Source organism: Biomphalaria glabrata, chromosome 4, assembly GCF_947242115.1.
Source record: "Biomphalaria glabrata chromosome 4, xgBioGlab47.1, whole genome shotgun sequence".
NCBI classification, from domain to species: Eukaryota; Metazoa; Mollusca; class Gastropoda; family Planorbidae; genus Biomphalaria; species Biomphalaria glabrata.
This window is the reverse complement of record NC_074714.1, coordinates 26,939,120-26,965,389: the sequence shown is the minus strand read 5'-3', so window position 1 is coordinate 26,965,389 and position 26,270 is coordinate 26,939,120. Positions and strand designations below refer to the sequence as shown.

The 26,270-nt window shown below is 32.8% G+C and overlaps 2 protein-coding genes across 5 annotated transcripts in view; one reads left to right on the top strand and one right to left on the bottom strand.

The window, feature by feature from the left end:
- Positions 1-1,334: 1,334 nt before the first annotated feature.
- Positions 1,335-9,064, top strand: LOC129925806 (mesocentin-like). Its single transcript, XM_056026473.1, has 2 exons — positions 1,335-8,309; positions 8,475-9,064. The coding sequence occupies exons 1-2, from the start codon at positions 1,454-1,456 to the stop codon at positions 8,771-8,773; spliced, it is 7,155 nt and encodes a 2,384-aa protein (XP_055882448.1). The 5' UTR covers positions 1,335-1,453; the 3' UTR covers positions 8,774-9,064.
- A 1,537-nt stretch (positions 9,065-10,601) lies between these two features.
- LOC106072788 (uncharacterized) overlaps positions 10,602-26,270 on the bottom strand; it is a 72,251-nt gene continuing 56,582 nt past the window's right edge. For all 4 annotated transcript variants that reach the window (XM_056026478.1, XM_056026475.1, XM_056026477.1 and 1 more), the window contains 12 exons: positions 25,733-25,909; positions 25,509-25,616; positions 25,244-25,372; positions 23,421-23,606; positions 23,201-23,308; positions 20,758-20,865; positions 18,925-19,025; positions 18,257-18,323; positions 18,039-18,145; positions 15,545-15,775; positions 13,745-13,827; positions 10,602-12,912 (listed from right to left, as the gene is read on the bottom strand). In XM_056026478.1, the coding sequence (XP_055882453.1) occupies positions 12,692-12,912; positions 13,745-13,827; positions 15,545-15,775; positions 18,039-18,145; positions 18,257-18,323; positions 18,925-19,025; positions 20,758-20,865; positions 23,201-23,308; positions 23,421-23,606; positions 25,244-25,372; positions 25,509-25,616; positions 25,733-25,909 (1,626 nt within the window). In that variant the 3' untranslated portion in view covers positions 10,602-12,691. The remainder of the gene's footprint in view (positions 12,913-13,744; positions 13,828-15,544; positions 15,776-18,038; positions 18,146-18,256; positions 18,324-18,924; positions 19,026-20,757; positions 20,866-23,200; positions 23,309-23,420; positions 23,607-25,243; positions 25,373-25,508; positions 25,617-25,732; positions 25,910-26,270) is intronic.

The following is a 26,270-nucleotide window of genomic DNA, read 5'->3' as shown; positions in this document are numbered from 1 at the left end:
CTGCAGCCCCAGCAGATTCCCATTACAAGAAAAGGCAGTAAGATTCATGCAAATGAGACCATTTATTTAGAAGATGATTATGTAATCAAGTAACTCTTATTTAAGATAAGCTCTGACTAAAACTGTCACTTCTTAATTAATACCTGCTATCACATCTTTTATTTAGATGAAACAAAAAAAAAAAACTTGAAATATAATGCTTGCATTGAATTGTTGGTTAGAAAGACTTGAGTAATCAAATTCAGACAGATGATTTACCATAAGCTGATTATGTTCAGATTCAGTGGAGAGAAGTGGAACAAATAGCTAGAAAGATACACAAAAACATTGGTAGTATGTCAACTGTAGAAACTGAAATGTTTCAATTGCAAGATTAGAATTATGGCTATACTGACACCAAGTACTAGGATTATTTTACAAATGCGAAATCTAATGATCTTAAAAAAAAACTAAAAAAAATCAACAGATGAGTAGTGTTTCTAATATTGAAAAATACAATATCTAAGAACACTTGTAAAACTGAAATTATGTTGCACAAAAAGGTGTGTGACTAATAAAGTGAACTGGAAGATGGATTTTATTTAAATAAGACATTGTTTTTTTTAAAGGATAATTGCAATGTTTAAGAAAGATAAATACAAATTTCAAGATCAGTATTTTTATACTAAAAAAGAAAATATTTGAACATTTTTAAAAACAATGCAAATTGAAGAAATTGAAAACATCAATGTAAATTAAGCAATAAATTTTTGCATTAAACTAGTGTAATGATACAGGAATTTTATAACATGATGAAATAAAGATCATCAGTAGACAATGTTACCAAATGAAAGTCACACACTTTATGTAAAGTATTAAACTTTAAAAAATTCAAGTCTTTTAAATTTTGAACAGTACCTTATACAAGATTAATAAATTCATAATTGGATATTACTTTAGTTTTGTATTGGAAAACACTATGCCATACACAACAGACTGAAAATGTTACATTAAAATTTTTTTTTAATCAAAAGATTGATCATTTTGTTTTCATTACTGTACTATACTTTGAAATAAACATTGTGTGACCAGTTTAAAGAAAATAGTACTTTTAAAGAAATATTTATTCACTTGAAAAAAAAAAAGAAAATATCAACCTACTCTTTTCATGTAAGTATATAGACTGTCTTATTAAAGTTTGCTATAAATTTTTCAAGCCATAAATAAATAATATAAAATAGCAATCAAAAGCTGAGGAAGCCTGAATCTCTAATCAATTTGAGAAAAGTTTTGCAAATCATTAGGCTTTCCTAAATAATTTATTTTTATTATTATTTTTTTTTTTTGCATTTGTAAAACAAAAATCTTGAGATCATCATCTCTCTAGTAGATGACTTACATTCTTATGATTTCTATTGAATCAATGAACTATTTCCTGTTTTAATTGCAGTGTGCTTTCTGCAAAAGGAAGCTAATGAATGTGAACGTCATTGAAAAACAGATGACAGATACAGATGGAGATGGTGTACCAGATGAAGTAGATCATGATGATGATGGTGATGGAATTGATGACTCCTTGGACCAAGATGATAATGGCAATGGTATTCCAGATAAAAAGGAAGCTGACACCAATGGTGATGGTATTGCAGATTACTTAGAAAATGATTATGACAACAGTGACAATTTAATGCTTGGTAATCAAGACATAGATAAAAACAAAGATGAAATTCCTGAGTACTTAGAAAGAATTAATGATGGTTATAGCTTTCCTGATCAACAGAATAGTGATGAAACAAGTAATGAAGATATTATAGAAATAACAAAGAAATATAACAAATTATTGAATCCTCCTGATATGCTAGAAAAAGATTCTGATGGTGATGGCATACCTGATCATTTGGATGATGATGATGACAATGATGGTATTCCTGACAGCCAAGATGATGATGATGATGGAGATGGAATACCTGATGATCAAGAGAAAGATTCTGATGGGGATGGTATTCCTGATCATTTAGATGATGATGATGACAATGATGGTATTCCTGACAGCCAAGATAATGATGATGATGGGGATGGAATACCTGATGATCAAGAGAAAGATTCTGATGGGGATGGTATTCCTGATCATTTAGATGATGATGATGACAATGATGGTATTCCTGACAGCCAAGCTAATGATGATGATGGGGATGGAATACCTGATGATCAAGAAAAAGATTCTGATGGAGATGGCATTCCAGATCATTTGGATAATGATGATGACAATGATGGTATTCCTGACAGCCAAGATGATGATGATGATGGAGATGGAATACCTGATGATCAAGATAAAGATACTGATGGGGATGGTATTCCAGATCATTTGGATGATGATGATGACAATGATGGTATTCCTGACAGCCAAGATAATGATGATGATGGAGATGGAATACCTGATGATCAAGAGAAAGATTCTGATGGGGATGGTATTCCTGATCATTTAGATGATGATGATGACAATGATGGTATTCCTGACAGCCAAGATAATGATGATGATGGGGATGGAATACCTGATGATCAAGAAAAAGATTCTGATGGAGATGGCATTCCAGATCATTTGGATAATGATGATGACAATGATGGTATTCCTGACAGCCAAGATAATGATGATGATGGAGATGGAATACCTGATGATCAAGAGAAAGATTCTGATGGGGATGGTATTCCTGATCATTTAGATGATGATGATGACAATGATGGTATTCCTGACAGCCAAGATGATGATGATGATGGGGATGGAATACCTGATGATCAAGAAAAAGATTCTGATGGAGATGGCATTCCAGATCATTTGGATAATGATGATGACAATGATGGTATTCCTGACAGCCAAGATGATGATAATGATGGAGATGGAATACCTGATGATCAAGATAAAGATTCTGATGGGGATGGTATTCCTGATCAATTAGATGATGATGATGACAATGATGGTATTCCTGACAGCCAAGATAATGATGATGATGGGGATGGAATACCTGATGATCAAGAAAAAGATTCTGATGGAGATGGAATTCCAGATTATCAAGAAATAGATACAGATGAGGATGGTATACCTGATTATATAGATGATGATGATGACAATGATGGTATTCCTGACAGCCAAGATAATGATGATGATGGGGATGGAATACCTGATGATCAAGATAAAGATACTGATGGCGATGGTATTCCAGACAGTTTGGATGATGATGATGACAATGATGGTATTCCTGACAGCCAAGATAATGATGATGATGGAGATGGAATACCTGATGTTCAAGAGAAAGATTCTGATGGAGATGGTATTCCTGATCATTTGGATGATGATGATGACAATGATGGTATTCCTGACAGCCAAGATAATGATGATGATGGAAATGGAATACCTGATGATCAAGAGAAAGATAATGATGGGGATGGTATTCCAGATCATTTGGATGATGATGATGATGATAATGATGGTATTCCTGACAGACAAAATGATGATGGAGATCAAAACAAAGATTCTGATGGGGATGGCATTCCAGATCATTTGGATGACGATGATGACAATGATAGTATTCCTGACAGCCAAAATGATGGAGATGGAAAACCTGATGATCAAGAGAAAGATACTGATGGAGATGGTATTCCAGATCATTTGGATGATGATGATGACAATGATGGTATTCCTGACAGCCAAGATAATGATGATGATGGAGATCGAATACCTGATGATCAAGAGAAAGATTCTGATGGGGATGGCATTCCAGATCATTTGGATGATGATGATGACAATGATGGCATTCCTGACAGCCAAGATGATGATGATGATGGAGATGGAATACCTGATGATCAAGAGAAAGACACTGATGGAGATGGTATTCCAGATCATTTGGATGATGATGATGACAATGATGGTATTCCTGACAGCCAAGATGATGATGATGATGGAGATGGAATACCTGATGATCAAGAGAAAGATACTGATGGAGATGGTATTCCAGATCATTTGGATGATGATGATGACAATGATGGTATTCCTGACAGCCAAGCTAATGATGATGATGGGGATGGAATACCTGATGATCAAGAAAAAGATTCTGATGGAGATGGCATTCCAGATCATTTGGATAATGATGATGACAATGATGGTATTCCTGACAGCCAAGATGATGATGATGATGGAGATGGAATACCTGATGATCAAGAGAAAGATACTGATGGAGATGGCATTCCAAATCATTTGGATGATGATTATGACAATGGAGATGGAATACCTGATGATCAAGAGAAAGATTCTGATGGGGATGGTATTCCTGATCATTTAGATGATGATGATGACAATGATGGTATTCCTGACAGCCAAGATAATGATGATGATGGGGATGGAATACCTGATGATCAAGAGAAAGAAAATGATGAGGACCAATTAGATAATGACAATGGTGACAGTGGAATTGAAAAACATTACATTAAACCAGATTACTTAGAAAAAGATACTGATGGTGATGGCATTCCAGATTACCTTGATGAAGATATTGATGGTGATGGCATTTTAAATGATGAAGATAATGATGATGATGGTGATGGCATTCCAGACAAAGAGGAAGATTCAGATGGGGATGGTATTCCTGATTATTTAGATCAAGATGATGATGGTAATGGTATACCTGATCATCTTGAGGGAGACACTGATGGTGATGGTATACCTGATTATTTAGATGATGATATTGATGGTGATGGTATACCAAATATTGATGATGATGATGATGATAATGATGGTGTGCCAGATGATTGGGAAGTTGACAGAGATGGTGATGGTATACTTGACTATTTAGAAGATACAGATGGGGATGGAGTTCCCGATTATTTAGATGATGATATTGATGGAGATGGTATTCCAAATGATGAAGACAATGATGATGATGGAGATGGAATACCTGATATATGGGAGGAAGACAGAAATGACAATGGCATTCAAGATTATTTAGAAGATACTGATGGTGATGGGATTCCTGATTTCAAAGATGATGATATAGATGGGGATGGTATACCTAATGACCAAGATGATGATGATGATGGGGATGGTATTTCTGATGAACTTGAGAAAGATACAGATGGAGATGGTATTCCAGATTTTTTAGATGATGACATAGATGGTGATGGAGTTCCAAATGATAAAGATAATGATGATGATGGGGATGGAATACCAGATGACCTTGAAGGTGATACTGATGGTGATGGAATTCCAGACTATTTAGAAGATCAGGATGGTGATGGTGTCCCTGATTATTTGGATGATGATATTGATGGGGATGGTATTTCAAATGAAGAGGATGATGATGATGATAATAATGGACTTCCAGATGGATTAGAAAGTGACAGTGATGGTGATGGTGTTCCAGATTATCTGGAAGACACAGATGGAGATGGAGTTCCAGATTATTTAGATGATGATATTGATGGTGATGGTATTCCTAATAATGATGACTTAGATGATGATGGTAATGGAATTCCTGATGATTTAGAAAATGACAAAGATGGTGATGGTATTCTAGATTACTTAGAAGATCAAGATGGGGATGGTGTCCCTGACTATTTAGATGATGATATTGATGGAGATGGTATTCCAAATGATCAAGATGATGATGATGATGGAGATGGCATTCCAGATATTTTAGAAAAGGACACAGATGGAGATGGTGTACCAGATTACCTTGATGATGATGATGATGGAGATGGTATTCCAGATAGTTTAGAAAAAGACACAGATGGTGATGGAATTCCTGACTACAAAGATGATGACATAGATGGTGATGGTATTTCCAATGACCAAGATGATGATGATGATGGTGATGGAATACCTGATGCTCTTGAAAAAGATAGTGATGGAGATGGTGTGCCTGATTATCTTGATAATGATGATAATGGGAATGGTATTCCTGATAATCTTGAGGTTGACACTGATGGTGATGGAGTTCCTGATTATTTAGATGATGATGATGATAATGATGGTATACCTGACCATTTAGATGATGATGATGATGGTGATGGTATTCCAGATCATTTAGAAACTGATACTGATGGTGATGGTATTCCTGATTTTATAGATGATGATGATGACAATGATGGCATTCCTGATTCTTTAGATGATGACCAAGATGGAGATGGAATACCAGATGTATATCAAATTGATACAGATGGAGATGGTTTGCCAGATTATTTAGATGATGATGATGACAATGATGGCATTCCTGATTCTCTGGACACAGATGATAACAATAATGGTATTCCTGATGAGCAAGAGGTAGATACTGATGGTGATGGAATTCCAGATTATATTGATGATGATGATGACAATGATGGGATACCAGACCATGTAGATGATGACTCAGATGGCAATGGCATTTTAGATTCACAGCAAATAGATACTGATGGTGATGGAATTCCAGATTATATAGATGATGATGATGACAATGATGGTATTCCAGATAGTTTAGATGATGATGATGATGGAGATGGTATCCCAGACAATAAAGAGCTAGACTCTGATGGTGATGGTATTCCAGACAATCTTGATGAAGATGACAACAATAATGGTATACCAGATCATTTAGAAAAGGATACTGATGGAGATGGTATACCTGATTATTTAGATGATGATGATGACAATGATGGTATTCCAGATAGTTTGGATGATGATGATGATGGTGATGGTATACCTGATCAACTTAAGACATTGGACATAAATAAAAATGGAATTCCAGATTATCAAGAAATAGATACAGATGAGGATGGTATACCTGATTATATAGATGATGATGATGACAATGATGGAATACCAGATGAACTAGATGATGATGATGATGGAGATGGAATCCCTGATGACCAAGAAATTGACACAGATGGTGATGGTATTCCTGATTATTTAGATGATGATGATGACAATGATGGCATTCCTGATGATGAAGATGCTGATGCTGATGGGGATGGTATTCCAGATGTTGAAGAAGATGATACTGATGGAGATGGAGTCCCTGATTATCTTGATGCTGATGATGATAATGATGGTGTGCCAGATATTAATGACACTGACAAAGATGGTAATGGTATTCCAGATTTTATGGAAAAAGACTCAGACAGTGATGGCATACCAGATTACCTTGATGATGATGATGACAATGATGGTATTCCAGACTTCTTAGACAATGATGATGATGGGGATGGTATTCCTGATGATAAAGAAGATTTTGATGGTGATGGAATACCTGACTATCTAGATGAGGATGCTGATGGAGATGGTGTTGCTGATAAGCTTCCTGATTCTGATGGAGATGGCATTCCTGATATTAGAGATGATGATGATGATAATGATGGTATCCCAGATGTTCTAGAGGATACAGATGGTGATGGAATTCCAGACTACATGGATGATGATGCTGATGGGGATGGTATACTGGATAAAAGTCAAGACTCTGATGGTGATGGCATTCCAGATTACCTTGATGATGATGATGATAATGATGGTATACCAGACAGTGTTGATAAAGATGATGATGGTGATGGAATACCAGATAACCAGGACAAAACCAAGTGTGACAAAGAAACATGCCCTGTAAAGCCAATTAAGAAGCCCAGCAAAAAAAGAAGTTTGGCTAAAGAACAAGCATCATTCTGGATACGAATCAAAAATGCTTTAAAGAAAATGATGGCTGCAGCCTTGAGCCAAGAAGGAGATCAAACAACAGAGAAACCACAACTTCCACCTCCTGTTAAACAAAAGCCTCATGAACAAAAATATGACCTTATTGATATTGTCAAAAATTTTATCTGGGGAAAATCTGCTTCTGCTGCTGCTGATGAAAATGAAGCTGCCTCTCCCAGTGATGATTTAACTGTAAAAAGTGTCAATTCAAAAGATGACAATAAAAATGATGAATTACCAGATGCGCCAATAAAAGTTGTTTATGCTAAACTCAAGCAGCCTGCAACTAAGGATTTAAAGAATACACTAGCAGTAAAGCCACAAACAGCAAACCAAATGGGCACTAAAGTTGTTAAGAACAAACTTCAAACCTCAGCACAGGAACAAAAACAAAACATTATTAACTCTAAAAAAATTCCAAGAAAAGGTAATCCTAGCAAAACTCAGGCTGAGCCAAATACTAAAGTAGCAGCCGTAAATAAAACTCAGAATAAAAGTCTACATTCAGATCAAATGCAAGCGAAACAGACTATCTCAAAACAATCTACTCAACCAATTTCCCCACCACCTAAACAAAAAACACAATCATTTTCTTCATCTCCTAAACAAAATACAAAACCTGTTCCCTCATCTCCTAAACAAAAAACACAATCATTTTCTGCATCTCCTAAACAAAATACAAAACCTGTTCCCATATCTCCTAAACAAAATACAAAACCTGTTCCCTTATCTCCTAATCTAAATACAAAACCTGTTCCCTTATCTCCTAATCTAAATACAAAACCTGTTCCCTCATCTCCTAAACAAAATACAAAACCTGTTCCCTCATCTCCTAAACAAAATACAAAACCTGTTCCCTCATCTCCTAAACAAAATACAAAACCTGTTCCCTCATCTCCTAAACAAAATTCAAAATCCATTGGAAGCAGCCAGCCTTCAAAGCAAAGTCCGCAAGAAACCTCTAAAACAATTCCTCCTTCCAAGACAGCTTCTGTTAAAGTTTCCACAAATCTGCAAAAAGCAGAACCTAAGTTGATGCCTAGCAAAATGAAACAGCAAAGTGGTAAAAAAACAGAGTTATAATCCTTCATGTAATAGAAATCATTTCTAGTCTATATATTCTCAGAGATTCTTTGTCAGTTTACCATCCACATTCCAGCAGTGCCAAGAACTATGAAATAGTATTCAACAGGCTTACAGATTGTTCTACAACTATGGTATCTACATGAAGTAAAACATTGTTGTGCAAGCATTTGACCAGTGAATGATCACTGTTTAGATTTAGTCATGAATAAAACAGTGGAGGAATATTCAGTTGTGGGAAGTATCTGATAAAATTTATACAGCTTTGAGAACAAAGAATGTATGAAAATTTTTTTTTTATTTTTTTTTTTTAAATATGATGCATTGCTGAATTATGCATTTGTTGATTTTTAACTCTTAATTTATTAACATAATAATTTCTGTCTTTCCATTGAATATATTAATATTTACTGTTTTAACTATTAAGCAAGTATGTATTATTGTTTGTCTATTTGGTACATGACTGTGATGTCTACTCAATTTTATTTTACTTCATACAATGAAAAATGTTCACATAAAATGCATGTATATCTAACAGTAAATGAATGATGAAGGATAATAATACAATAATTGTTTTGGTTCACGTCATCCGTCCAGTTTGGAATACAAATTTTATAGAAATATCCTTTTTCTATTTTAAAAAAAAAAAAGACATCAAAAATAAAAACAAGCAAATAGACTATTATAAGATTTTTTTATTTCTGTGCAACTATATTAATGTACAAATTAAAGGTTTTACTTGTGAATAATTATAAACATATCATTAATATAACAATTTGTAAACATATTTTATTGGTCATAAATGTAATGCAGTTTAGAAATATAATTTTGTTCAATACATAACCTATAACTGTCTTTAATTCTATGATAATATCAATGAAATGTATCCAGAGGTTTTTTAAGATGGAAATTTTGTTTTGATGACAATGAGAAAGTAAAGCATGTAATACAAGTGTGTTGATCTGAATAGTGGAATGGAGTATGGTATTCAGGTCAGGGTTTAATGGTGAAATTAGCTGGAGTAAAAAAAAGAAACCATTAAAATACTCATTGTGTAGCAATTTTTTTCCTCTATCAAAAATGTTTTTTAACACTACATATGAATTATACTATTATATGAATTTGTATGTATCAAATTAGATCTAGTACCTTTTGGTTGGTGTTCAGATTTCTCTTTATGTTGGTTAGTGTAGAGCTCTATTACTTCTATGGGTAAGTGTACTTTATTTGGCACCACAAATCAAATCATTCCCTTTTGATCCTTCAGTATTGACCTGGCATCTTAACCTATGTAACTTCCAATTCCATTGATCTGTGTTTAACTAGATGAAATGATTTGTGACAAAATAAGCTTACCTGTTTTGATTGTTCAGTTTCCAAGTGCCTAAACTAGTGTACTATTTTGTTAACACTACCAGAAGTTATGTTTTTCTAAATATTTATATATACGTGTGTGTGTATGTAACTTAAGTAGATGTCCATGGGAGTGCTCTAACAGTATGAATTAGTTTAGTATATATAGGATAACTTTTTAAATTGTAGGCAGTGACTGATCTAATCTGACCAAGCTATTTTGGAGAAACATTGTTTTATGTATGCATAGCAAGGCAAATTGATATTTGATGTTTATTCCAATGTGATTCAGTTTATAGAATTGTCTTTTTCTTATCTGTGTGTGTGAGTGCAAGAAATATCCTTTCAAAGAATTGTTCTCACAGTATTTCAATATTAGAAACTCTTCTGATAATAATAAAACCTTTTTCTGCTTAACTTTTGAGTTTGTTTGGATTGGGAGAAGCCACTTTGCTTAAAAAAAGATGACAACAAGTCAAATAAATATTCTTTATTATTCATTACTGTTTTACATAAATCACATTTCAGAATGCTACATAGAATTTTGAAGTCCTTTCTTAAATGACATAAACATACAAAGAATGTCTCTAAATATAGAAGCCACAACGACAAATTAACTTATTCAAACTCTATTAAAAAAAGCATTGAGTATTAAGTGTATCAGTAATAATTAAATTTGTAATAATAAGCTGGTCTTTAAAGCTTTTCAGTGGGGCACCTCTGTTACGTGAACCACTTTTCAGCTCACCAAAAAAAGACTGCCTTTAAGCATACGTTTGTCCTTTATACGGAATATGTACCCTGCCCAGGGTAACTGTTGGACCATAAGAGGTCCCTCTATACTGTCCATACTGGCTTATGCAAGGAAATCGTTGTTTGTATTGCAGTCTTGCCACTATAAGTCCATGATGGAGTGCAAACATCTTTGGTAATATAAGCACATGTGAGGTATATGCAGGCAAAAGCAAAGTAGTAATAGATATAGACTATTAAATCAGTGCAAATATTTGTACTAATTGTTTTTGTTTAGTGCAATTTCATGCTTCTAGCTTTCTCACTACTGTATGCTCCTATCACTTGTCTGGACCAGTTGGAAAATAAGTGGGGGGAGAAAGAAGGGGGTGTCTTGGTGAATGTTACCTTGATCATTTGTTAAATGCATCTAAAAATAAGTTGGCTTGAGGAGGCTTGAGGCTTTGAGTTGGAATTCAGCTCATTCAACACAAAACCCACTGTGCCAGCGAAAGGCTTATGATAATAGAAGGTTTTATAGTTATCTATTGTAAGTTTGATACTTGAAAGTGGCAACCAATTTCTCTGTACAAGTAAAAGGGGACTAATTCAGCTTATACTACTACATCAGTCAAGTACAATTTCTCTCCCTTATTCAATGTAAAACAAAATAATTAATTATCCACTGTTAATTAACTTAATGGATAATTTTTAAAAATTGATTCTTGTTTTGTCAGGTAAAAGAGATACCGTATTTGTGTGTATATACCTCTCCCGTATACCACGCACAAATAAAAAATAAGTAAAATCAAAATTGTACAACCTGCACCTTTATAAACCTAGGATGTGCAAAGTGTGACTTGATGTAAACAAAATTGTACAACCTGCACCTTTATAAACCTAGGATGTGCAAAGCGTGACTTGTTGTAAACTACTGGTACATAAAGTACTGTCATCAGCATTATTTGTTTTCTTGAGGTTTAGAATGAAATGTTCATACCACACAGTGAACCACAACTACGCAGTGAGCTTTAGGAGGTAATAAAGACCCACCGGTCTATGAGTAAAATAAATTTATTTAAAGCTCACACAACTGCCATTCGTTTGTAAAAAACTTCTATAACCTGCAGATTATATGCGCCAAAATATGATAATTATGCACAATTTCAGCTTAATCCAAGATTGGGTGTGTGAGAAATAAGGTGTACACACTTTTTACCAGACAGAGTGAGTTCATATAACCTTTGTAAAAATATTTAAGTATGGTAAATTTTAAAATTTAATGATTATAAAATTGGGAATTTTAAAATGGCTTTTCATAAAATAAAGTGACTAGAATTTTTACAATGTAAATGAATAATGAAAAAAAAAATGTTTGGACAAGTTAAAGATACACATTTCCTTATTAGTCACTTGTCCTGCAAGTCATTGAATGAAAAAAGTTGAACATAAAACAAACATAAAAGCATTTCTAATCCTAATAATAATACAAATAGTCCCCTGATTTGAACTAGAAGTGAATGAACAAGTTCTACAACTAGAAAACAAAAAGAAGGTGCACAAGAAAAATGTTACAAATAAGTGACTTTGGAAGTGACTTCAGCAATAGCTCCTACTTTGGAAGCAAGAGCTTTAAAAGCAGTAACATCCAATAGTAGTTATGACACCTTCATAACACTGACATATACAATAAATACAGAAGTTCTATTACATAAAATATGACCCAAAAAATGAATGCATATATATTAGTGCTAAACCTTTAACACATACATCTGGAAATAATTGAAACATTTTATGTGTTCATTGATTTCCATGTCAGTAGACAACCTTGAGCTATGGGACATGCAAACCTTGTAGAACACATCTAGGACATGAACTGGGTTTAATCTGGCATTCATTTAGAATATGTTTTATCAAAGTAGCTGAATATGGAAGGCTGACTGGAGAAGAAATAATTTCTGACACCAACCAACCGACACCATCTGTTGCGAATCTTTTCTTCGAGTAGTGATGTCCACAAGTAAATAAAACTGAGTTGCTAGTGGATTGAAAAGCTGAAAGTAAAAAAATGAAGTATGCTCAATGTTCTCCATATTCTTCAGGTTCTCTTCAAAAGTGCAAAGTACAGCTAAAACCAATGATTCATTTTTATTAAGAATTTAAACACAAAAATCCCTTGGCTGCTAGTTCACTTTATAAAATAGAACCTGGGAACAACAGATACTACAAAATGTGCATCAGTTATATGTCAATATATTTTGACATATATTTTAAATTAAAATGTAATTTCAAAGTCAGACTTACTGAAACTAAAATCATTAATTTTTAAATACTAGGTGTTTTTTTTAGTTTCAAAAGAACTTCAAAGGAGAGTTCTGAGGTAAGAACATTTTGGCTTGAGCTGCATGTAAAATGGCATGGTGAGCAAAAAATGTATTGGGTGATCTTTCTCTTCATGTCAACCATGTGAAATAGCTATGAGCTTTCATTCTGGGGATTCATTTTGTTTCCTTGTTAGCATATTAGTATTCTAGTAGATTTTTACGTAAATGCCACATCAAGTCTGGGAGAATTATCCTGCTATAAGTGAAGCCAGTGTATTCAAAAATGGTTTCAAAGAACCAAAGAAAATAAAACAATTAGACATGAGCAATAAAAGTAAGTTAACTCATTGTTGCTTATCAGGTAGAGCTAGTCAAACAAACTAGCTCTAGAAAGTACTTACGCAAAAGATTAGCTCTAGAAAGTACTTACACAAAAGATTAGCTCTATAAAGTACTTACACAAAATATTAGATCTAGAAAGTACTTACACAAAAGATTAGCACTAGAAAGTACTGAAACAAAAAGATGAAACAATAAAATATTCATGTTATTTCTTTATTACCTTCACTATGGTCTCCAGTGTCCACTAAATGATCAAGTTGTGTATGTGTGAGGGTGATGGCCCCTGTTTCTTTCTTCATGTTTCTTTCATTTTCATGACAAAAAAAGACAAAAAACAATTAGACTTTAACTATTCAAACAAACATTGACATTTCATAAAAACATTCAGAATTTGCCTTTATAATGGTCTCTCATACACAAATATACTATATATAAATATAGATATACTAGGTATAAATTGCTTCAGTAACAACACAAATTATTTCAGGGAAAATGAATTTTTTTCTGAAAAAAAAAATTTTGATTGAATCAAAACTAATGTGTGACATTTTGCCTTAATGAAAAGTAATATAGAAAGCAATGAAAAGTAAATCTGAATAAGGTGAATACTTTTAATGTAGAAGTTTATTTAATTAGTTAGTGTTAGAATCATTTTAATCTACACTTTTAGATTTCATTAGAATAGTGGTAAGTCTGAAAGACTGGACAATGAAAGAGTATTCTTAGAATAAAAATGTTATGTTTGAAAGACTTGACAATGGAAGATTAGACTTAGAAGAAGAATGCAGGATGAAGTAACCAGAAGACATTCCTTTTACATATTTATCAAACAATTTTTGGTGAACCAGTGTCTATGAAGCACTAATAGGTCAAAATGTCTGCAGATCTGGTGAATACATTGCCTGGTGAGTCAATTGATGGGAGTGAATTGTCATTGTACTAGTTGTCTGTGAACCAGTAGTCAGGATTCACATAGGTATGTGCATATCAATGAAACATTTCTTTTTCAAACTTCCTCCACAATGAAATATGTCATTTTATATGCAGCTCTGTTAATTTAAATGTCTCTCAATGTATTGTTGGTTCCATACGGTTTTTATATGCTTCCGGGTGACATTGTTCTGACAATAGCTAATGCCCAGGCTTTCATTTCATTTTTATGAGATGATCCATAGTTGTTTCATGACTAAAGGAAATCATTTTATGTGTTGTTTTCTTGAAGATCAATTATCTCCATTAGAGAATTTCATTTTAGATCTTGGAAGTTAACTGTAAATGCATTCTGAAACAAACATATATAGCATATAACAGTTTCATAAGCAAGAAGGTCTTCAAAGCAAGATGAGACATTGTTTGGCAGTACTTGTAGAGCTTCATAAGCAAGAGGGTCTTCAAAGCAAGATGAGACATTGTTTGGCAGTACTTGTAGAGCTTCATAAGCAAGAAGGTCTTCAAAGCAAGATGAGACATTGTTTGGCAGTACTTGTAGAGCTTCATAAGCAAGAAGGTCTTCAAAGCAAGATGAGACATTGTTTGGCAGTACTTGTAGAGCTTCATAAGCAAGAAGGTCTTCAAAGCAAGATGAGACATTGTTTGGCAGTACTTGTAGAGCTTCATAAGCAAGAAGGTCTTCAAAGCAAGATGAGACATTATTTGGCAGTACTTGTAGAGCTTCATAAGCAAGAAGGTCTTCAAAGCAAGATGAGACATTGTTTGGCAGTACTTGTAGAGCTTCATAGAATTTGTCCTTTGGCCACCACATTTCAGGAAATTAAATAAATTACTATCTTCTTAGCAACATGCTGATTTATTTGCTCGTTTCATTATCAAGGTACAGACATCTGTGAGTAATTTTCCTTAATTTCTCATTAGTAATTATTAGGCAAAAGGTAGTTCTTCCTTTTGAATTAAAAAATGCTTGGCAAGCTACTGTTGTCAGACAACTTGCAGTCTGAGTGTAGCCAACTGCTGCTTTAAGTAAATGAGAGGTTTATAGACACACACAAAAGTTGAAACTAACCTCAAAATGCCTGTCCACAGTTGTTCTTTTGATGTTAACTTATTCCTAGCTTGAAGTTGTAGACTAGACTGCAATTGCTCAGCAATATACTGCTCTACCATTGCTGTAATCTGATCTTTGTTTTGTCTTGTGCTATCACTTGCTTTGACACACGTTTTCAAAGAGGTTTTAAAAACTTGTAATGAGAAATGTGAGCTAAAGTTGATGTCCTTCAGTTGGAAATAGGAACACCTTAGATCAGAAGCAAATCAATCAAGAATTATTACATTTATATAACAATGCTAAATAAATTATTTAGGGACATACCTCCTGTTGAAGTACAAAAGCCAAAACTACTCTTACAAATTGAAACAAAACAAATACATTAAAAAAACAAGAAGATAAGTATAAAAAAAAATATTAACAAAAAACAAAGCTTATATTTAGCGAAGTTGTATCAATTAGTTTGAATCAGTCATGTAATTAAATTTGTCTAAGAAGAATGCTAGACTAACAATAATAAATCTGTGAGATTAAAAGTATTTTTATCAATTGTTTTTATTTAGTGCAATTTCATGCTTTTAGCTTTCTCAGTATGCTATGACCAATTGGAAAGGGGGAGGGGGAAAGGTATCTGGGTAATCACTTTTTAAATGCATTTATAAAAAAAAAAAAAAGGTGAATGGCCTAAATTTGAAATCGAGGGCTAAAGCCTCCTCAAACTAATACACTAACCACTGTGCCATGACTGTGCTTATGAAAATGGAAAGTATTATAGTTATTTATTGTTAGTTTCAAACTTTTCTCACTACAAAGTAAAAGGGGACTAATTCAACATATACCACCACATCAGTCAAGTACAATTTCTTTCCCTTTTTTGAGATACTAAACAAAATAATTAGTCAGCAATAGTTAATTAAATAATTAGTTATTTTTTGTTATTGATTCTTGTTTTGTCAGGTAAAAAAATAATTGTGCTATTTCAGCTTATACCACCACATCAGTCATGTACAATTTCTTTCCCTTGTTTGAGATACAAAACAAAATTATTAATTAGCAAAAGTTAATGAAATAAGTTTTTTTTTTTATTGATTCTTGTTTTGTCAGGTAAAAAAAAATAATTGTGCATAATTTTATGCTTAATCTGAGATTGAGTGTGGGAGAAAAAAGGTGTACAAATGTTTGCCTGATAGATAGACAAAGTTAGTTGATATAAGTTTGTAATGACTTTTAAAAACAATGATTATATTAAGTGAATAGGATAAATTATTTTGAAAGAATGGTTTTTAGTCTAAAAAAGTCTAAAGTTTAAAATTTTTAGTGAATGAACTAATTCTCTACACAATGCTAATCTCCCCTTGGCTTAGTACTTTTCTATATAAAACCAAATTAATTAATAACGACTAATGATTAAAAAAATTGGTTAATTATTTTTATGAATTCCAGTTTTGTCATCAACAATTATTAATAGTGCAAAGATTCAACTTGATCAGAGAATTATGGGAAGTGGGATAAATAATGTGCACAAGATTCCACCTAGATACATAGAGTGAGTTGATAGAGATACATAGAGTGAGTTGATAGAGATACATAGAGTGAGCTGATAGAGATACATAGAGTGAGTTGATAGAGATACATAGAGTGAGTTGATAGAGATACATAGAGTGAGTTGATAGAGATACATAGAGTGAGTTGATAGAGATACATAGAGTGAGTTGATATATTGAGTGAGCTGATAGAGATACATAGAGTGAGTTGATAGAGATACATAGAGTGAGTTGATAGAGATACATAGAGTGAGTTGATATATTGAGTGAGCTGATAGAGATACATAGAGTGAGTTGATAGAGATACATAGAGTGAGTTGATAGATATACATAGAGTGAGCTGATATATTGAGTGAGCTGATAGAGATACATAGAGTGAGTTGATAGAGATACATAGAGTGAGCTGATAGAGATACATAGTGAGTTGATAGAGATACATAAAGTGAGTTGATAGAGATACATAGTGAGTTGATAGAGATACATAGAGTTGATAGAGATACATAAAGTGAGTTGATAGAGATACATAGAGTGAGTTGATATATTGAGTGAGCTGATAGAGATACATAGAGTGAGTTGATAGAGATACATAGAGTGAGTTGATAGAGATACATGGAGTGAGTTGATAGAGATACATAGAGTGAGTTAATAGAGATACATAGAGTGAGTTGATAGAGATACATAAAGTGAGTTGATAGAGATACATAGAGTGAGTTGATAGAGATACATAGAGTTGATAGAGATACATAAAGTGAGTTGATAGAGATACATTGAGTTGATATATTGAGTGAGCTGATAGAGATACATAGAGTGAGCTGATAGAGATACATAGAGTGAGTTGATAGAGATACATAGAGTGAGTTGATAGAGATACATAGAGTGAGTTGATAGAGATACATAGAGTGAGTTGATATATTGAGTGAGTTGATAGAGATACATAGAGTGAGTTGATATAAGCTTTGTAAAATTACCTTAATATAACATCTAGAAGACTAGAAGCAAAGCTTGTCATGTGATCCCTAAAAATGTCTTCTAAATAAAAAATGGGTAACTTACACTCTTGCCAAAAATAAAGTGCCTGAAAGTAAACACCTTTCATTAGAAGCAGTATCTGTTTGTATCTAAATTTGAGTACAAGTTATTTTTTAAACTACTATAACATATTTTTATTGAAAAGGAACTAACTTACTTGAAAAGAAACCTGTTGTAACATGAAACTCAAAGTGATTTTAGAATTGATCTTATCCACAATTAGACTGATGACAAATGGATAAAAAAAATTCAATAAATTAGCAAACATCAGCACTAGCCTACATAATATCTCACATGACATTGCTGATAGTTTCAAAATGTACAATGTTTAACTTATGTAACAATATTTTTCTAAATGTTCAAAAAACTAAATCTGCATCATTTTACTTTTTTATCTCCTTAAGTTTAAAATCTTGTGAAAAGTTTAGTCAATCAAAATGAAAGATAAATTCTTTTTTTATTTGATTTTCAGACATAACAGTAATTAAACATGCACAAAAATCAAATCAAAATACATAATTTTCCTACAATGAAATTAGTTCTGAATTATGAGATGAGCTTACAAAATGGAAAACTTTTAAACAATCAATTTATAAACTCTCAAACCCAGTTGAATTCTACAGTGCAATACATTCACAGAGAAAATCTAAACTAATGTAACATGTTCAATTATCAAATGTTGAATTATCAAGTCAGTTATAAAGGTATTGTATTAGATTTCATTGTAGTTGTCTTAACATAAGTTCTAATCCTGAAGTGAGATATTTCAACCCAATGTCTCTAAGCTTAAGATGATCAAATAGTTGGACTAGTGACAATACTTACTTAATGTGATGCTTAACCAGTTGGGCACACAAAACAACTACAGCCACAGGATCCATGTTATCTTTGACAGTGAAAACAAGTTTCAAACGATAATGCAATGCCTGGAGAAGTTTTTAAAATATACCCAAAACATCAAATCATTTATTATGTTGTTTAATTCTAACAGAAATAAGAAGAAAAGTTTGGAAAAGGTAAGCACTACAATACCTACATGGAGAACTTTTGTCACAATTATCTTTGACTACAGTCTAATTAAGAAAGAATGAGAAATGTTGCAAACCTAGAGTGTTATTTTATTATTCAATGCTATAGAAATTAACAGTAGCATTATATGTATAGAACACAAATATGTTTAGACAGTTGTATGTATATGTTCATTATATATGTATATAATGATATTCCAGTTAGAAAATATTCATTCATCGTCTTTAGAGGTTTCAACATTTACTAATCAAAACAAGGGGACAAACAAAAAAAGAAAATGTATGAAAATAATAAAGAACATGAAACTAATGACATTTAAATGTAACCAATATGTCATTAGTAAGTTAATTCATTTTTTTTCTTCAGCATGTTTCTCAAAGCTCTTGTCACCTGAAAATTTCAAAGATGTAGGTGATTAAAACTGATGAAATCAATGTACATGTGAATAGGACTACCATCTCATATGGCTATGCCCATTGATTTGTTCCCAAGCTCTATAGTGATGGTGTTTATTTTGGCTGGTACCTCTCCTTCTTTTTTTTTTTGAGTGTACTTTCAGGCATTTAAATGCTCCCACTAAAATCCTGGCAATTCTAGTATCTGTTCCATTGAATTAGAACTACAGTCTACTTTAGAATGCTCCTCTCACAAACATGTACACATCTATTTGGCCCATGAATCCCTTCCCCTTCCAGCCATAACAAAACAATTAGTTCTACATACAATTTCAGACTTATCTTCAGCTTCTGCATTCTATTTATCAAAATATTTAATAGGTTGCTTTTCAGCCAACCTGATCCCCAAGCACCCAACACATTGTAATGCTATCTGACATTGACATTTGAATTTTCAATTTTCTCCTACCATGCAACAGTTTGAAAGGGACTCCACTAGCCACAATTTAATCCACTCTTTGGATGGCTGCCTGGTCATGTGGTTTGTGCGCTTGACTGTCGTTCGGATTTATCGATGGTCTCGGGTTCAAACCCTGCCCGCTCCCATCCCCCGTTGTCCTGCGGGAGGTTTGGACTAGGAAGTAAACTATCTTCAACTCTGAAGGCACATCCGAAACATGTAAAACATTTTACAAACATTTTACACACGAGTTTTTGTTTGTTTGTTCTAGATCTAAACTTTACATCAGGCCTTTGTCTAGAGACCCACCTTATACACACTTAAACTTTTCCCCCATTATTGTAGGTTAATGAGATAAATAGCCCTACCCCTACGAACCAAATAAAACGAAAAATCCTCCCCAACACACCCACCTTTATTAAGGTCCAAACATGATTTCATACAGATATTATATTATTGAGAAAAAAAAACAAATTAGGTTTTGTTAGTTAAATTTTGTGTGTCCACCATGGCATGTCACACAACTAATAATTATTTATTTCATAAGTCCTTATAACTTTGTACCGACAAACACATTCATAATTTTCTATGTACTAAATTTCATGCAAATCTGTTAGGTGGTTCCAGAGATCTCTTAATAGATAAATGAGTGGTATTTTGCTTGTATAAATAGATAATATATTGAGAGATTCATTCATTTAAATCTGCCAATTAAATCAACATAAATATAATACAATAAGTATAAAGTGAAGTAAAACTATCAAATAGTTTTACCTGCACATAATCAGCATTCAATTCACTGATGTGCCCAGCTATCAGCCAATCTTCCACATCCACAGAATGTTGTAAGCAAAGATTAGTATCACAGAAGTTTTCCAATACCTTCAGAACGTAGAGTTAGAATAAAAAAACAGTCTTCTTTATATATATACTAGACATATGTTACCCGCGACCCGCGGGTCTTTATTTGCGCATTACTGTCGATATAGTCACTGAGAGTGTTTTGTAAACAATTAAACGAAATAATAATGTAATAAGTAAAGTGAATGTGTCAATGTAAAAATAGTGTGAATGAAGCTATCAAATCAAAATAATAGGCTTAAATCCATTTTTTAAAATTAAAACATTTGCTTTTGAATAATCTAGTGGATTGGATTTAGATGTATGTTAAACGTAGCTAATGATCCTTTCACGTTATTTCTCTTTCGCTACGAAAATAAAATTAGTTTTGCGAAAATGGTTTACCCGAAGTCGATACATTCTTATCTATTAAAAACGAAAAGAGCGATAGCTTTGTTAAATAAATGGGATTATAAAGTGAACAATTAAACGAAATAATTTTTAGTACGCGATTCATGAATGAATATAGATCTAGGCCTATCTCAACTCGACTTCGCAGCTTTCGTAAGCGAATGTAGCTTTAGAAAACCAAATTTGAATGTTTATTTGATCAAAATATGAAATGAATGGACTTTAATTAATATGTTTATGTGTTAAAGTATAAAACTATCTGTGCGAAGAGAAGTTTTATCATCTTAGAGTTGGATTAGAGTTTTAGATCTAGGGATGGGATTATAAAGTAAACAATTAAACGAATTAATTTTTAGTACGCGATTCATGAATGAATATAGATCTAGGCCTATCTCAACTCGACTTCGCAGCTTTCGTAAGCGAATGTAGCTTTAGAAAACCAAATTTGAATGTTTATTTGATCAAAATATGAAATGAATGGACTTTAATTAATATGTTTATGTGTTAAAGTATAAAACTATCTGTGCGAAGAGAAGTTTTATCATCGTAGAGTTGGATTAGAGTTTTAGATCTAGGGATGGGATTATAAAGTAAACAATTAAACGAATTAATTTTTAGTACGCGATTCATGAATGAATATAGATCTAGGCCTATCTCAACTCGACTTCGCAGCTTTCGTAAGCGAATGTAGCTTTAGAAAACCAAATTTGAATGTTTATTTGATCAAAATATGAAATGAATGGACTTTAATTAATATGTTTATGTGTTAAAGTATAAAACTATCTGTGCGAAGAGAAGTTTTATCATCTTAGAGTTGGATTAGAGTTTTAGATCTAGGGATGGGATTATAAAGTAAACAATTAAACGAATTAATTTTTAGTACGCGATTCATTACGGTATTGTCTAATGAAAGAATGTTCGTCAGGAAATCTGTAGTCACAGATATCAGGAACTAATTTATGTAAAAAATGCTTTTGAAACACAAAATTGAAGGTTAATTTTATTATATAATGAAATCAATGGATCTTCTTTTGTATTTTCATGTGTCAAAGTAAAAAACTATCTGCGCAAAGTGTATTTCTTAAAATTAGATCTAGGTCTAAATCCTTTCTATCTTTTCTTATGTCAACATTGTAGACATGGCCTAGATCCATAAAATACTATAGCTGTAATAGAGTCGGACAACTTTATTTTTTTTGAGGATCTTAAGTTTGTTTTAGGGCTACAATACATACACTACGGTCTAAGTTGGTACCCAAGGAACAATCCTGCCTAGTTTTATCAAGATTGGTCAAGCGGTTTTGATGTCTATAAGTAACATACATCCATACATACATACACCTCACATTCTACTTTATAATATATATATATATATATATATATATATATATATATATATATATATATATATATATATATATTTATTTATTTATTTTTTGAGTTGACACTAAAAGTTTGTTGATTTTCTTTTTAAGTAAACAAGCTGTTTAAACTAGGACAGCCCCAAGATCTCTGTATCACTAAACTACCCATCAGGTTGACAAACTAGGCCATTTTTTCCATAGTTCTAGTAGCCTAAGACAACAGAAGTCTGCATTGATGGCAGGCAATACAAACTAGTGTCAACATACTAAACTTTAACAGAATTTAATTAAGAAATAAATACTAATCTAATAATTAAGAAAATATTTTTTTTTAAAGTAAAAGCTATATTTTAATATTTAGAATTTCCTTTAAAAACTTATTTTTACAATCAAAGAAAATGCTGTTCGAATTCAGGTTGTTCCTCCAATTGTTTTTTATAAATACTTTTTTTATTTTTATTCTAGATCTATTACAAATTAAATTACATGACTGATCCAAACTAATTGATACAACTATGCTTAATTTAAACTTTTTAAACATTTTCTTGTTGTAAATTACATTTCTAATAAACAAGTCTAATTTGACTAATTAGTAATACTACCTTTAAGGTTACAGGAATGACAGCATTGTCATAGATATCTTTCCCAAGTTTGTCTAGACTTGGCAAATTATCCCATGTAGTTTCATGTTCTGTTTCAGATGGATCTTCCTACATAAATTAATTATAAAAATAGCATTTCCATTTAAATTCATTAGAAAGTTTATTATTAAGATAAATAAATATGTACCAATGGTATTAAAAATAATAATTGTAAACTTACCCATAAAATGTGTTGTGTTAATGTAGACAACATTGTCACCCAATGAAAATGACTAGCATCAGGTGGAGGTAACCCTCTAAAGATTGCTGGGAGATTGGCTTCTGTTGAGTTGCCAGAAGCTCTACGATAGTTATTAGACAAAGTCATAGGACCTGGATTTTCTTTACGAGTTTTTATAAAACCTAACTATGAAGTAGAAGAGAAAAATTACTACAAGTTAAAGCATTTAAATTATGAGATTTCAGCCCTTGGAATGAGACATTACAGAATTAAATATTGTAGTAAATCTAAGCCATCAACGAAAGGAAATAAATAATAGATGATGTGTTTATTAACAGTTATAAAACACACAGACAGTGACTTCAGCCACCAATATACAAGGAGTCTTGTCTTTAGTTCCACCACTCCTTTCCTACCCAAACCTTAACAGACCACCAACACACTTCTCAGTGTAAGTCTAGGTCCCTTATCCAGTTCTCTGGTAGCAGGAAGGATGGCTCCAAGTTCCAGACAGCTCACTTCAGCTGGATCTCAAAGTCTCTCTTTCTAGTATCAAAATATTGTCAAGTGTTATAAAGTGCACTGGTGTGTACCATATGCAGAGTTATAACAGTGTCCCCTTCTTATATGTACTTATCCTTAACACAGATGGGTTCATGACAGGGTAGTCAAGATTTGTCAATGCAGGTGGGGCTTAATCGGTGGGAGTCACAAGCGACAGGGAATGAGTTACTCTTGAAGCCATCTGCACTGTTCAGCCCCCTGACACATATAGAGGCAATGGTGATCCCCTCATTTTGTTTTCTCCTCATGAAGTATCATCCATACAGTTCTTGTTAAAAACTTGAATGCAGCTATCAAGATTTGATTCACCCTCATGTACACATTGTGACTATGTGGTCTGCTATTTGTGCTTTAGTTTGCCAGTCAGTTTTCAGTGATAGTTTGCAGTTCTTATGTTCAAACCTATTGTACAAATGCTGCAAACACACAATTTTTTAAATTATTTATAATATAATTAAACATTTTTATTTGCAAATGAAATGTATAATGCAATAAGTGGGTAACATGTTTGTTTATATTCCCGGTTGGGCTAAATTTAGAGTCGTACACTACTTCAGTTATTGAAAGGTTGACCAATGAGATTCTGGTCAACAAGTCCATGTGAATGTGTGAAGGGATATATGAGATGTGTAAGATTGGAAGTTTGTTGGTGATTGGAGATTGAGAGAGTCAGTCCAGAATTCTTAGAGCAGGAAAGTTTGGTGTGTGTTGGATTATATTTGTTTGGATCCATCTGATGATTGACATGGATATTACTGTACATCTGTTAAATATTTTAATTAAGTGTTTATAAAGCATCTAAATGAGTTGAGTTTCCTTGGAGAGTGTGCTAGTGCTACATCGTTAGATGTTAGGATGATCTTGTCGTCAAAAGACTGAACTAGGGCTTAGATCCAACTCGCTAGACAATGAACTTCACAACCACAAAGACAGCCTCTATATAGAGGTGGTTTTTGACAATGTATAATAGAATGAGAATTTCAATTTTCATAAAATACTTGAGCAATAGACACTGAACTATTTACCAATATAAAACATTTTTTATAAGTAATTTTAAAAAAAAAGGATACTGGCTTTATTTGGTACTATGGCAAATATATGTCAGGAATGTTGTAAGTATGCCATGTATGTGAAATGGCTATATGGTGACAGCGATATACGTGTGGCAGATATGGTAACTGTGTGGTAAATATGTCCAAGCTGATGGCTGACTTGTAAGCAATATGTGGTACCTTAGTGAGTTATCAAATATTTCAAACCTGGCCAGAGTCATTTTTGCCCCATGCCCAAATACATCCATCAGAACTGAAAGCAAGAGTGAACTCCCCTCCACTAGCTATTGCCACTATTTGTTGATCATTTATTGAGGTAACCATCTTTGGAATCCTCTATGCAAAAAAACAAACAAAAAATGAATTACATAAGATCTAACTTCAATAGAAGCATTTTTTATGCAGTACTTAGCATTAAATATAAGAAGCTAACATTCAATAAATGGTTCCTAACAATGTCTATAACACTAACCTCATCCTGTCTTGATCCTGTACCCAACTGTCCTTCTAAATTTCTACCCCACAGATAGACACTTCCATCTTCAGTTAACAAAACACTATGCAAACTTCCACAGCAAACCTGAGAGTATTAAAAAATGAAATGTTTCTCAATAACTTGCTCCTTTTGATTTTGCTCGAATACAGACTCAGTCAGAATGAATGCACTGGTAGACTTGAAGAACAAGTATGACGTACCTTAGTGATTTGACCATGAACATAAGTACTATCAACTAGACTGGGAAACATAAAAGCATTTTGATCCTGGTCATTAGAACCAGCTAGCCTTGCACTTCTTATTGAGGAAGCTATCTGGCGTAAGTTTTGTGGATGTAGACCCCAAGTATAGATTTTATTAGTAACAGTCACTGCAATCTAAAGAAGTTACATTTATATTAATAACAGTATGATCATCCAGAGCAACAAAATAAACTAAGACTAAGACTGCTTTATTAATCCTAATTTAAATTGTATTATGATTACACAGACTCAGTTAAAAACAAAGTCAGTAGGAAACAATCCTTAGGAATGTCAATAAACACAGATTCAATGCCTAGACATCTTGATTTTTTTAAATACATTTCCAAATCAATAAGCAGTGTTGATAGTCTCACAAGGAACAAAATGTTTTTGTTAGTATTCAGCTAAATAAAAATGGACAGAAATTACTCGGTGCTAGACAATTCGATGAATTTATATTGGAGCAGGGAGTGATTGTGTTTTGATTATACATCAA

What these genes read in the sequence shown, in the direction of transcription:
- LOC129925806 (XM_056026473.1), top strand. Translation starts at nt 1,454, where the DNA reads ATGAATGTGAACGTCATTGAAAAACAGATGACAGATACAGATGGAGAT. An exon ending in TCCTAAACAAAATACAAAAC is followed by an intron (nt 8,310 to 8,474) that starts CTGTTCCCTCAT and finishes TAAATACAAAAC; the next exon opens with CTGTTCCCTCATCTCCTAAA.